Here is a 13937-nt window from a genome sequence, read left to right as displayed (position 1 = left end):
CCTCCCTTCCTCCAACCCGCCTCCCCCTCCCTTCCTCCCACCCATGCCGGCTCCCAGGGCTCTTTCAAAGAGGTCCCCCACGGCCGCTGACCAGCAGGAAAAGCGGGGTTGAGGCTGGCAGCTTCTCTGACGGCTTTCCGCTGGGTCCTTCCAGCTGCTGGTGCTCCAGCGCTGAACATGCTGAGAGTGCCAGAAAGCCGATAGAGAAGCCACCGGTCTCAGTGCCACTTTTCCCACTGGTCGGCGGCCGGGGGGGGGGTGCTCTTTGAAAGAGCCCGAGATCCGGTGCTTTACCAGGTGGGTGGGAGGGAGGGGGAGGCACTGCAGAGGAGGGTGGGGTCAACAGAGTGGTGGGGAGATTGGGGCCACCAAAGCAGCGGCGGCAGAGAGAGAGGGGCCGCGAGAGCGGCGAGGTGAGGGGGAGAGCAATGGAGGGGCCATATAGCTGGAAGGGGGGGTTGAGTGGAGGGGCCTAGCAGGGCCTGGGCAAGGGCCTGCTCTTATGTAAGTGGACTTCTGTGGGCATGGGCCTTAGTTTCCAAAGGACTTTCACACACACACACCCCCTTAGGATTGCGTTGTAAAGGTCAGGTTGTGTAGGAGACTTATGCCGTTAAAGAAGGCTTTACGAGGGACTGTACCTATCACACATACCTGTGTGTATGCTGCTTTTTATCTTGGAAGGAGTTGTTTGTTCTTTTATTAGTAAATATTGTGCTAAATATATAAATGTATGTGTCCTCACCTAGAATGGCATAATCAGTGATTCTGGCACTACTAATGAAGCTTTTGAACCCGATGAAGACCCAGAAGATCCTTCAGAGCTTGACATTCCAACTAAAGAAGTAGAAATCCAAGTGGACTGGAATTCAGACCTCCCTGTCAAAGTCAATGTTCCCAAAGTGCCTCTGCACAGTCTCATTTTTGACTTTGGAGCCGTATCCTTCATGGATGTAGTAGCAGTGAGAGCCATGAAAACGGTAAGAGTGTTTATTCAATTACTAGGTCATTTTACGCACATGTAGGGACAAGACAGATTTGAGCTGGAATCAAAGCTAAATTTGAACTAGGGTTGCTAGGTCCAACTTCAGAAATATCAGAGGACTTTGGGGGCGGAGCCAGGAGACTTTGGGGGCGGAGCCAGGAGCAGGGTTGTGACAAGCACAATTGAACTCTGAAGGGAGTTCTGGCCATTACTTTTAAATGCCTTCCTTCATTGGAAATAATGGAGGATTGGGTACCATTTTGGGGGCTCATGGAATTGGACCCCCTGGTCTGATCATTTTGAAGCATGTGAAGTTTTTTGAAGAGAGGCACCAGATGCTATGCTGAAAATTTGGTGCCTTTACCTCAAAAAGCAGCCCCTCCCCCCGCAGGCCCCAGATACCTACAGATCAATTCTCCATCCAATAGGGACCAGTCTCCACAGGGTATAATGGAGTGACCAATGGATATTCAAACCCCTACCCCACTTTCTGATAACCCTCCAAACCAGGGGATCTCCTGCCCCCAACTGTGGATTCGGTAAATAAGGAAACTTGCGGTGTGAAGTTTAGGCAAAGCAAGAAGAACACCGCGCACCAAATGTTGCAATATAAGTGCAAAACACTCTTTTACTCAACCACTATCACTGTAATTCTTAAATGTCCTTCAAAGCAAGTAAGAAACTCAAACTTTAAATGTTAGTAGAAACTCAAACTTAGTAGAAACTCAAACTTTAAATGTTGCCAGGTATAAAATCTGCTGTTGTCTTGTCTTTCTGTTGAGAGACGCAGATAGCCCGGCTGTTCCTCTTTGAAGAATAATCCAACAGGTGTAGTAGCAGCAACACGAGTCCTTGATTCAGGTTCTTGTTTCCTTTACACTACCTCTGGCCACTATTTTTACACTCTGGAACCCATGCTTAGGCAACAGCTCACAGTCATATCTTATCAGTATGCACAAACAGTCTGCCTGCAGAATAGTTGGAGCGTTGGTCTCCCACATAAGTTGTAAAAATGTTTTGAAGCTCGTAGAAGCCTTTTGTGAAACAGGGCATCAAGCGCATCCCTGTTGTGTTCTTTTGCCTTGCTGCTTGACATCTCTACACTGGCTACAAGAAGATTTGGAGCACAGAACTCCACCTTCACAGCTCATCGCACCATATCTCGGGGTCCCATCTTTAAGGAACAATTACAAGGATTTTTATTCCAAAGAAATAGACTATTGCTATAAGTATATGGACTTCGTGTATGGGTGTGTCTTATATTTGCACTTTTGGTATTGTATGATTCTATGAGGATATTTGATTGTATAAAATAATTGAAAATCTGGGGTTTTGTTTGCATAGATGCCTAAAGGCTTTCTTTCCTGTTTCCATTACCACGTTACTCTGTTGGTTTGCTGCTACTTCCAGGTACAAGCTGGAGATTTCCCAGAATTACAGCTGATATCCCAACTACATAAATTGCTTATTTATTACTTATTTATCTAAAACATTTATTCAATTTCTCTTGAGAAAAATAGCTGCTTTAGAAGGTGGACTGCATGACATTATATCCCACTGAGGTCTCTCCCCTCCCTAAATCCCTTTCTTCCAGGCTCCACCCTCAAATCTCCAGGTATTTCCTAAACTGGAGTTGGTAGTCTTATTTCTCTTTGAAACTTTCCTAACATCAGTTTTTCAAAAACAGACAATGGACTGAAAAGGGTGTAACTTCACTACAGTGTTAATCTAGCTGCAAAAATTAATGCTTAGCCCAATCCTTTTCTTTTCAGATTGTCAAAGAATTTGAGAGGATTGATGTGCGAGTATACATCGCGTCACATTTAGGTAAATATGTAAACGTCGTGATCACTGCTAATGGGTAGCATCTGTTATGAGTGTAAAGTGGAAGGGAGAAGTCGTAGTAGATTAGATTCAGAAGATCTGAGGTTGAATCACGGGACTCTGCACTTAAAAAGATACTTCAGTGGCAAGTCAAGGAAAGATCTTTGCCCAAGACCTTGGAAAACTATTGCCAACTATATTATGTACTGCAGGGATGTCAGACATATGGCCCAGGGGATGGAACTGGCCCATCCAGGTCTGTAATCTGGCCTGCAAGCAAGAAAGAAGAGGGTGGTGAGAATGGGGTCAGTAGTGGTGAAAAGACCCACGTCAGGTCAATAGGCAATATAAGAACATAAGAGAAGCCATGTTGGACCAGGTCAATGGCCCAGCCAGTCCAACACTCTGTGCCACACAGTGTCCAAAAACCGCAGGTGCCATCAGGAGGTTCATCAGTGGGGCCAGGATACTAGAAGCCATCCCACTGTTTTTCCCCCAAGCACCAAGAATACAGAGCATCACTGCCCCAGACAGAGAGTTCCTTTCCCCCTGTTACTCTCTCTCTTGGTTGGGTCATGCTGTGGATGATTGGCCACTACCCCCCTCTCTCTCCTCCTATCAAAGGAGGCAGTTGCACGCTGGGTCTCCCCCTTTACTAGCAGAAACCACCTTCTTCGGCACATTGCTACCACCCTTTTCTCCTCTGCCCACCTCTCTTGCTCTTTCGTCACCATGATGACAGAGAAGTGGCCCTTTGGGAGGTGGGAAGGAAGAAGAAGGGCGGGAGAAAGCCCACTATGTGTGAAGGTGGTGGTGAGCTGCTGATGGAAAATGGGTGTTAGCAATGACGGAGGCATGCAACATGAATTCAGAATGCTTATCAAAAACTCATGAGTTGCTCTAGTTACCTCATGGAAACATTTAATTTGGGCTTCCAAAAACATGTAAAAATCTTTTGAGATATAATTGCAAATGAGCTAAACATTAGACAGCCACTCCTCTGTTACGTCTCTGATAATTGCTGGAAGGCACATTTGAAGGTCTTCTTTGTGACACCTTCTGCTGAAAGTATTCCTTACTTCAAAGCTTGAGAAATGGCCCCTCGTCCCAATATCAGAAATTAGTCTTTTTAATATTTTAAGGGAATCTGGCAAGATACCAGGACCTGACCTGATGTCATCTGAGCTGCTTAAAGCAAGCACAGTCTGGTGGGCAGAAATTTTGGCACCAGTATTTACTCAAAAAACAAGACAGGAATGGCCCCCACCTCTTGGCGACATCCTAGCCATAAAAAGGTGATCCAACAGATCCAAAGAATTATCAGCCCATAAGTTTGTTATCAGTAATGGACAAACGATATTCTTCCTTGCTCTAGAAGAAGTTACTTTTCTGGATTGAGGATGAAGGCACACTGGGTCGAGAGCAAGAGGCATTCTGTAAAGGAGTTAGTGCAGTTGACAATTGCCATACAATTTAATGTAGACAAGTGTACCAGCTCAAAAGATGGTATGTTAACTGTTGCCTTTATAGATCTCAGAAGTAAAGAAAATAAACTGTGCAAGCCAATATTTAAATTGTTGAAATATACACACACATCATAGAAAATCATATATTATACAATAGAATAATATTGTTGAAATATACACACACATCATAGAAAATCATATATTATACAATAGAATTCACATCATACAATCAACAAGATTTACACATAATTCATAAACATCCAGCACTCAACATAAATCACTGTGTATATAAATAACTTTCCTTCGGGCCATTTTTTTTTTTCAGTTCAAAAATCCAGTCCAGCTTCAGATATTGTCTCCATAAGCCCAGTAGGAAATTCACTTTAGTAGCTCTTGTAAGAAATAAACCCAAGCCACTTAGAATTCAGTGTAGCAATGTTCTTCCACAGGCTGCTGAAGCAAAATCCTTCATGAGCTGTCAAAGCAGCCCCACCCCGACACCTCTGCCAGCTTGTGTCAGTGTTTCACGTTCACAGCTTCCTCAGGGATTATTCCATAGCAAACTATAACCAACTCATACGTTCACAAACCTCACCTCAGCTCAAAATACACATTCCTTATTCAGCACATTGGGGGTCATTTCACTGATGCCCTAGGGCAGCTGCATAGTAACACTTTCCTTGCAAATTTGTGTGCCTTTCTCCTTGCGATTCTCTAATTTGATCCTGCACACTGGTCATGATCTTGGCAGTTTTAGAAAGCCTGTCATGCGCTGATTGCACTCTGTCCTTGAAATGGTTCTTATGTTCGGCAATTTGCAGAAGGTCCAGGTGGCTCAGCTACCATTTTAATGTTACGCAACAAATAAATGGCTTTACAGTGTTAAGTAATATATAAATTCTGAGAAAGCACTGTAGTAAAGAAATGTACATTAAAAACCCCACTAATAATTACCAAGAACCTTGCTATTATTAATTATTCTTAAAGGATGCAGTACGTGCATATACAATGCTGAACCACAAAATATAGGTTTAAACACGCAGCAATAACCATGGCAACAGATGTCCCAGGCAGATCTCCATTTCGACCCTTCGTCAGGCCGTAATTCTATGGTAAAGCCTGGAACACTAAGATGAGACTGAATAAAGTAGGATGCATATGAATGCTTCACTCCAGTCCAACCAGCACCTTACCCACCTACGTTTTGGAGCTGCAACCAGAAAGAATTGAGGAAATTTATGCTAGGTAGGCCTCAATAGTTCGCTTCTGTTCCCGACTCCAGTGCACAGAGGAGCTCCTGTTATTTCCCTTGGCACAGCCTATTAAATATTCCAACCAGCTCCTCAAAACTGAGCATGCATTACATCAGAGAAGAGACTCATTCATAATATGATTGGGAGGCAAAACCTATTCAGAAAGTTTATGATGCATAAACACAAAATGGCAACCATTTGTCATTTTTACTCGTTTCCATCCGAGTATTTTCTTATTGTTTTCCCTGCAAAACGAACATTTAACTTTTCTGCAAACACACAAACAGAACTCGGAAACTGGATTTTGAATATTTTTCTGCACAGATTGTTGTTTTAATGTATTTGAATAGTGTGCGTTTTCCCTCTTCTTTTTCTCTTCAGACCACATTATGAGAAAGTTGGAACTCTGTGCCTTCTTTGATGGTGTCATCCAGAAGGAGATGTTTTTCCTGACTGTCCATGATGCTGTCCTCCACATACAGAGTCAGAAGATACACAGAGAAACACAGGATCCTATATTTGAAAAGGTAGGTGCCAAACAGAGTTTGTTTTTATATGTTTTTATATGCACAGTGGAGAGCCAGTTTGGTGTAGTGGTTAAGTGTGCGGACTCTTATCTGGGAGAACCAGGTTTGATTCCCCACTCCTCCACTTGCTCCTGTTAGCATGGCCTTGGGTCAGCCATAGCTCTGGCAGAGATTGTCCTTGAAAGGGCAGCTGCTGTGAGAGCCTTCTCCAGTCCCACCAACCTCACAGGGTGTCTGTTGTGGGGGAGGAAGGTAAAGGAGATTGTGAGCCGCTCTGAGACTCTTCGGAGTGGAGGGCAGGATATAAATCCAATATCTTCATCTACCTCACAGGGTGTCTGTTGCAGGGGAGGAAAGTAAAGGAGATTGTGAGCTGCTCTGAGACTCTTCGGAGTGGAGGGCGGGATATAAATCCAATATCTTCATCTACCTCACAGGGTGTCTGTTGCGGGGGAGGAAGGTAAAGGAGATTGTGAGCTGCTCTGAGACTCTTCGGAGTGGAGGGCAGGATATAAATCCAATATCTTCATCTACCTCACTGGGTGTCTGTTGCGGGGGAGGAAGGTAAAGGAGATTGTGAGCTGCTCTGAGACTCTTCGGAGTGGAGGGCGGGATATAAATCCAATATCTTCATCTACCTCAAAGGGTGTCTGTTGTGGGGGAGGAAGGTAAAGGAGATTGTGAGCCGCTCTGAGACTCTTCGGAGTGGAGGGCGGGATATAAATCCAATATCTTCTAGGTTATTTCCAATAAAGGGAAGGCATTTCAAAGGTGGATGGTCCCTTTAAATGTGATGGCCAGATCTCCCTTCAGAATTCAATTGTGCTTGTCACAACCTTCCTTCTGACTCCACCCCCAAATCACCTGGCTCTACCGCCCAAAGTTCCCAGATATTTCCTGTTGGACCTTGCAGCTCTAGCGTCTATACTTAAAACAAAACATAATACTTACAATTTATTTCTCCATGTATCTATCAGTAACAGATATTAAAACATCAGGGTGGAACCACTCAGCTTTTCCATTCAGTCCTTACCGTCCTTGCTACAGCTGCTGTTTCACATGGCTTTTGTCCCATGATCCCCAGCATAACCTTTCTGAATGGTCAAAGGAGACCCTTCCTCTTCCTTATTGCAGTAAACCTAATTGCATCCACCACATTATCAAGTGATGGAAAATATCCCATTAACATACAATCAGTTTTGCTGGGTTTAGAATCTAGTACATTAAATATTGACGAAACGGATATCTGCTTAACACATAAACACCTAGTTTCTTTAAATGAAACTAAGTCCTCAGGGCCAGATGAACTGCATCCAAGGGTTCTAAAAGAGCTTGCGTATGTAATTTCTGAGCCTCTGGCTATTATTTTTGAGAATTCTTGGAGAACAGGAGAGGTGCCGGAAAATTGGAGGCGGGCAAATGTTGTCCCCATTTTCAAGAAGGGGGAAAAGGAGGATCCGGGTAACTACCAATACGTCAGCTTGATGTCTATACCTGGAAAGGTTTGGAACAAATCATCAAATAGTCAGTCCTGGAACATTTAGAAAGGATGGCTGTGATTACTAAGAGCTAGCGTGGGTTTCTCAAGAACAAGTCATGTCAGACTAACCTGATCTCTTTTTTTGAGAAAGTGTCTACCTTGCTGGATCAGGGGAATGCTGTAGACATTGTTTATCTTGATTTCAGTAAGGCTTTTTATAAGGTTCCACATACTGTCCTTGTTGACAAGTTGGTAAAATGTGGTTTGGATCCTGTTACCATTAGGTGAATCTGTAACTGGTTGACAGATCGCACCCAAAGGGTGCTTGTGAATGGCTCCTCATCCTCTTGGAGAGAAGTGACAAGTGGAGTGCCTCGAGGATCTGTCCTGGGACCTGATTTGTCCAACATCTTTATAAACGATTTGGATGAAGGAATAGAGGGAATGCTTATTAAATTTGCAGATAACGATAAATTGGGAGGGGTTGCAAATACAGTAGAAGACAGAAACAGGATACAGGATGATCTTGACAGGCTGGAAAACTGGGCTAAAACCAATACAATGAATTTTAACAGGATTAAATGTAAAGTTTTGCATTTAGGTAGGAAAAATGCAATGCATGGTTATAGGATGGGGGAGACTTGTCTTAGCAGTAGTATGTGCAAACAGGATCTAGGGGTCTTAGTGGACCATATGCTGAACATGAGTCAACAGCGTGATGTGGTGGCTAAAAAGGCGAATGCAATTTGGGCTGTATCAACCGAAGTATAGTGTCCAGATCACATGAAGTAATGGTATCGCTTTACTCTGCTCTGGTAAGACCTCACCTGGAGTATTGTGTTCAGTTTTGGGCACCACGTTTCAAGAATGATATAGAACAAGCTGGAACAGGTCCAGAGGAGGACAACGAAGATGGTGAGGGGTCTGGAGACCAAGTCCTATGAAGAAAGGTTGAAGGAGCTGGGCATGTATAGCCTGGAGAGGAGGTGGCTGAGAGGTGATATGATCACCATTTTCAAGTACTTAAAGGGCTGTCATATAGAGGATGGTGTGGAATTGTTTTCTGTGGCCCCAGGAGGTAGGACCAGAACCAATGGGTTGAAATTAAATCAGAAGTGTTTCCGGCTCAACATTAGGAAGAACTTCCTGACAGAGCGATTCCTCAGTGAAACAGGTAGGGTGGCCAGACCGTCCCGGTCTCCCGGGACTTTCCCGGTTCTGGCCCCCAATTCCCGGCTCCCGGGCTGGGTATACCGGGACCATTAGAGGTCCCGGTTTAGCTAGCCAGAGAGCCGGGGGCCGCGCGCGCGGGCGGGGAAGGCGGCGAGTGAGGGAGGGAGTGACCCTGCGCGTGCGCAGATCGCCCTGCGCACGCGCAGGGACGCTCCCTCCCTTACTCGCTGCCTTCCCCGCCCGCGCACGGGGCCCGGCGGTGGCGGCGGAGGCCCGGGAGGGCGTCGGAAAGGCCCGCGCTGGTCGCTGGAGGGCCTCCAGCGACCACCGCGGGCCTTTCCGAGGCTTCCCCGGCCTCTACCACCCCCCCCGGTGCTCCTCCGCCCGGGAGGGCGTCGGAAAGGCCCGCACTGGTCGCTGGAGGGCCTCCAGCGACCACCGCGGGCCTTTCCGAGGCTTCCCCGGCCTCTACCACCCCCCCGGTGCTCCTCCGCCCGGGAGGGCGTCGGAAAGGCCCGCGCTGGTCGCTGGAGGGCCTCCAGCGACCACCGCGGGCCTTTCCGAGGCTTCCCCGGCCTCTACCACCACCCCCCCCGGTGCTCCTCCGCCCGGGAGGGCGTCGGAAAGGCCCGCGCTGGTCGCTGGAGGGCCTCCAGCGACCACCGCGGGCCTTTCCGAGGCTTCCCCGGCCTCTACCACCACCACCCCCGGTCGGTCACTTCCGGGTTCCTGTCCTGCATCTCGACCGGTGTTATTAGTGACAGGCTGCTTCGGCGTGCCGCTGCGCCGGCCCCCTGGGTCCCACAACGATGGGACCGATGCCACAGGGACGGGCTCGAAACACTCTATAACCCCGCAAAAGAACAGCAGTCTAGCTCGCTTCCCCCGAGCCCTGCCGCCATAAGCCTCAAGGGGGCTCATTTTGCGGCATCTCCCGGCGGGAGGGTGGCACCCGCACGGGGCACATATCAAATGAAAGAGGGGGCGCAGGGCTATCAGAAACAGTCAGCGGAGGGAGTCGGGAGACCACCCCACTGGGGGATCCACACCCCGAAAGTGATGAAGGTGGCGCAGATAGAGCCAACAGAGCCAACAGGACAAAATAAATAGGCTGCATTATGCAGCACAGTTGAGAAAGTGCCTTATCCCATATACTGATGAAGTATATACAGGATTTGAGAACAAAATTGTTTCCGGCGGTGATATTTGGGGGATTTTTGGGGACGTCACAGGAAGTGCTGTGAAGTCACTTCCTGTTTCCGGCAGTGGCATTTGGGGGAAATGATGTCATTTGGGGGAAATGATGTCACAGGAAGTGATGCCACTTCCTGTTTCCGGTGGTGGCATGACGTCACCGGAAGTGACGTCACTTCCTGTTTCCGACGGCGCGCGAGGCGCGCGTGCACCCCTACCTCCCCCCCCCCAGTGTCCCTGGCTGGCCTTCAGACATTATGGTCACCCTAGAAACAGGCTTCCTCGGGAATTGGTGGGTTCTCCTTCCTTGGAGGTTTTTAAACAGAGGCTAGATGGCCATCTGACAACAATGAGGATCCTGTGCATTTAGAGGGAGGTATTTGTGAGTTTCCTGCATTGTGCAGGGGGTTGGACTAGATGACCCTGGAGGTCCCTTCCAACTCTATGATTCTACTTTCATAAAAAATTAAAAAAATTAATCCTGAGTGTATATTAGAAAACAGAAAGTATAAAATAACTATGCTTGATAGGTCTCACTGTATTTAGTGTACATGGCATTGTAAGCCTATTGATTGCTTTATGATAAATTTCCTATGTATGTCCTCATGACATCTCTCAACTTTTTGTAACAGATTTCACTAATGCAGGAATCAAAGGAACCAGTTGGATTCACAGAAACAAACCAGGATGAAGAACTTGATGTTCAAGAAGAGGTATGGTTTTATTTAGGTGTTTTTAAGAAAACCGCTCTCACATTCTATGTTGATAAATGTATGGAGTTCATTTAGCAAACTATATTATTGTTAAATCTTCTTCCAGCAGGATTGTTGTAGGTTGTGAAATTCCTGGGGATTTGGGGATGGAGCCTTGGGAGGGGGGTATTTGGGGTAGGGTTGCAAAGTCCCCCTGTCACTGGTGGGGGATGGAGAGGGCAGGGTTGCCAGATGCAGGTTAGGAAACTCCTGGAGATTTGGGGATGGAGCCTGGAGAGGACAGGGACCTCAGTTGGGTACAATGCCTTCAAGTCCACCCTCCGAAGCATCCATTTTCTCCAACGGAACTGATCTCTGTAGTATAGAGATGAGCTGTCCTTCTGGGGGATCCCCAGGCCTCCCAGATTGTCCCCTCCTTCTTCCATGAACCAAAAGCTTGGTCTGTCCCAGTCCTCCCCCCCCACCACATTGTGTAAAACGTTTTTCAGTACACTCTTCAGGGGCTCAGAAACTCTCTTAGGAACTTCTGCCACGCTTGTATTTATTACATGGAACTGATAAAGGAGAATGTGCTGGAGAGAGCACCCACAATTGTGAAGTAACTTAAAGCTGGTTTAACAGGGAACTACCGTTCTGTGGTGGATACCTAACGGAGAATTTACAGCACTTTCATCAAACTACATTCCCCAGGATTATTTGAAAGAAGCCATGCTAAGTAACTTGATATACGATCAACATATAAATGCATAGTGTTGGCATTCCCTAAATCACATTCAGCCTCTTATTCTCTATGAAGATATAACATTTAGAATTTTGAAACACGCATTATGATTTCAGAAATAGTTTATTATTCTGATTTCACGTTAAAAAACTCTTTTATTACTAGGCTATGCGCAGACTCGCTTCATGATGGAAGATTACAGAATTCATCGTATCCGCGGACAGTGGGACAAATCACACCGTTATTGGGATCATTTACTCTGAACTAGGATAAAGCATTTACTATATGCTGCAGACTAACTTAATTTATCTTTTCCTATATTATCCTTGATTAAAAACTATTTGATAAAGTTGCTCAAAATTAAATACAGCAAAAATGGGTGCCATATCATCATTACTGCAGCAGAACTGGCTATTGGATGCTGATCACACACACGTGCTTAGCAGCATTTATGGCCCAGTATTACTTCAGTATCTAGGGAGAAATCCTAAGCAGGTCAATTGGAAGTGAATTCAATTTTATTCACTGAGACTTATTGCCACAAAACTGTTGTTAGGATTGCAGCCATAGCCATCAAAGACCTAGAGCTACTTGTTGATAAACAAGGAAGATGGCTCAGGCTTTATTTGTACAATATCAAGCAGAATGTTAGTTCTCAGGCGTACCTGTTGGTGTTACAGCCACAAAGGGGCTATTTATGACAGTAAAGAATGCTGTAATTAATAGTAGGGATCTGAGTTCTAGAGTGAAAACTGTCCCTTGGACAATGTAAGGTTTCACAAAAGTCTTCATCAAAATGCATGGGGTACAGCTTACAAATGACACTCTACAAATAATGAATTACTTTAAAGCATAAGAGCCGAAAAACAGCCCTGCTGGATCAGACCAGTGAGGGTCCATCTAGTCCAGCATCCTGTCTTACACAGTGGCCAGCCAGTTCCTCTGGATGGCAAACAAAAGGCCTTCCTCTGATGTTTCCTCTGGCACTGGTATTCAGATATACACTGCCTCTACACTTGGTGATTCCCTTTAGTACCATGGATAGTAACCACTGATAGACCTCCCCTCCATGAATCTGTCTCATTCCCTTTTAAAGCTGTTTGTTCCTGTGGCCATCCCTACATCCTCTGGCAGCAAATCCCACCTTTTAATCACTCGCTGTGTAAATAAGTATTTCCTATTGTTTGTCCTGAATCTACTAGCCATCAGCTTCATTGGATGCCCTCAAATTCTAGTATTTTGGGAGAGGAAGATAAAGTTCTCTTGCTTAGTTCTCTCCACCCCATGCATGATTTTATAAACCTCTGTCATGTCCCTCCTTGGTTGTTCCCTTTTCTAAACTGAGAATTCCCAGAGTCTTCAGCCTTTCTTCATAGGGAAGATTCTCCACCCCCCCAATCATCTTGGTAGCCCTCTTCTGTACCTTTTCCAGCTATGAAGTCATTGTTGAGATACGAAGAGCAGAACTGAACACTGTCTTCCAAAGAAGGCCACGCATAGATCTATATGGGGGCATTATCGTATCAACCATTTTATTTTCAATCCCCTTCCTACTAATCTTCAACAGAGTTTGCCTTTTTTTCGCTGCTGCTGCACACTGGGGTGAGGTGTTTATTGATCTACCTGCTATAACCAATATGTGGTTCCCTTCGTTTCAGCAAGTTCAGACCCTCTCAGCCTATACTTAAAGTTGGGATTTTTTGTTCTGGTGTGCATCCCCTTACAAGTTTGGTGTGGAGAGCAGTTTGGAGAGCAAGTTTGGTGTGGAGAACAAGTTTGGTGTGGAGAGCCAGTTTGGTATAGTGGTTAAGTGTGCGGACTCTTATCTGGGAGAACCGGGTTTGATTCCCCACTCCTCCACTTGCACCTGCTAGCATGGCCTTGGGTCAGCCATAGCTCTCTTATCTGGGAGAACCGGGTTTGATTCCCCACTCCTCCTCTTGCACCTGCTAGCATGGCCTTGGGTCAGCCATAGCTCTCTTATCTGGGAGAACCGGTTTGATTCCCCACTCCTCCTCTTGCACCTGCTAGCATGGCCTTGGGTCAGCCACAGCTCTCTTATCTGGGAGAACCGGGTTTGATTCCCCACTCCTCCTCTTGCACCTGCTACCATGGCCTTGGGTCAGCCATAGCTCTCTTATCTGGGAGAACCGGGTTTGATTCCCCACTCCTCCACTTGCACCTGCTGGAATGGCCTTGGGTCAGCCATAGCTCTGGCAGAGGTTGTCCTTGAAAGGGCAGCTGCTGTGAGAGCCCTCTCCAGCCCCACCCACCTCACAGGGGGGGAGGAAGGGAAAGGAGACTGTTGTGGGGGAGGAAGGGAAAGGAGATTGTGAGCCGCTCTGAGACTCTTCGGAGTGGAGGACGGGATATAAATCCAATATCTTCTTCTTCTTCTTACGCTTACTAGCAGTGAATATCATCTGCCACTTTGTTGCCTACTCACCCAGTTTGTGGGGCTCCTCTTGAAGCTCCTCACGGTCAGTCTTGATTTTCGCCATTCTAAATAATTTTGTGTAATCTGCAAACTTGGCCACTGCACTGCTCACCCCTAGTTCCAGATCATTTATGAACAAATTAAATAGTACCAGCCCTAGTGCC

General features: G+C 46.2%; 1 protein-coding gene across 1 annotated transcript in view; it reads left to right on the top strand.

Moving 5' to 3' along the window:
• SLC26A4 (solute carrier family 26 member 4) overlaps positions 1-11575 on the top strand; it is a 50080-nt gene extending 38505 nt beyond the window's left edge. The window contains exons 16-20 of the mRNA XM_060244540.1: positions 750-980; positions 2758-2812; positions 5910-6055; positions 10535-10615; positions 11502-11575. Coding sequence (XP_060100523.1) covers positions 750-980; positions 2758-2812; positions 5910-6055; positions 10535-10615; positions 11502-11525 — 537 coding nt within the window. The 3' untranslated portion in view covers positions 11526-11575. The remainder of the gene's footprint in view (positions 1-749; positions 981-2757; positions 2813-5909; positions 6056-10534; positions 10616-11501) is intronic.
• Positions 11576-13937: the final 2362 nt, after the last annotated feature.

Source organism: Heteronotia binoei, chromosome 8 (assembly GCF_032191835.1).
Source record: "Heteronotia binoei isolate CCM8104 ecotype False Entrance Well chromosome 8, APGP_CSIRO_Hbin_v1, whole genome shotgun sequence".
NCBI lineage: Eukaryota > Metazoa > Chordata > Lepidosauria > Squamata > Gekkonidae > Heteronotia > Heteronotia binoei.
The sequence above is the reverse complement of the archived record's forward strand: the minus strand, read 5'-3'. Positions and strand labels throughout refer to the sequence as shown.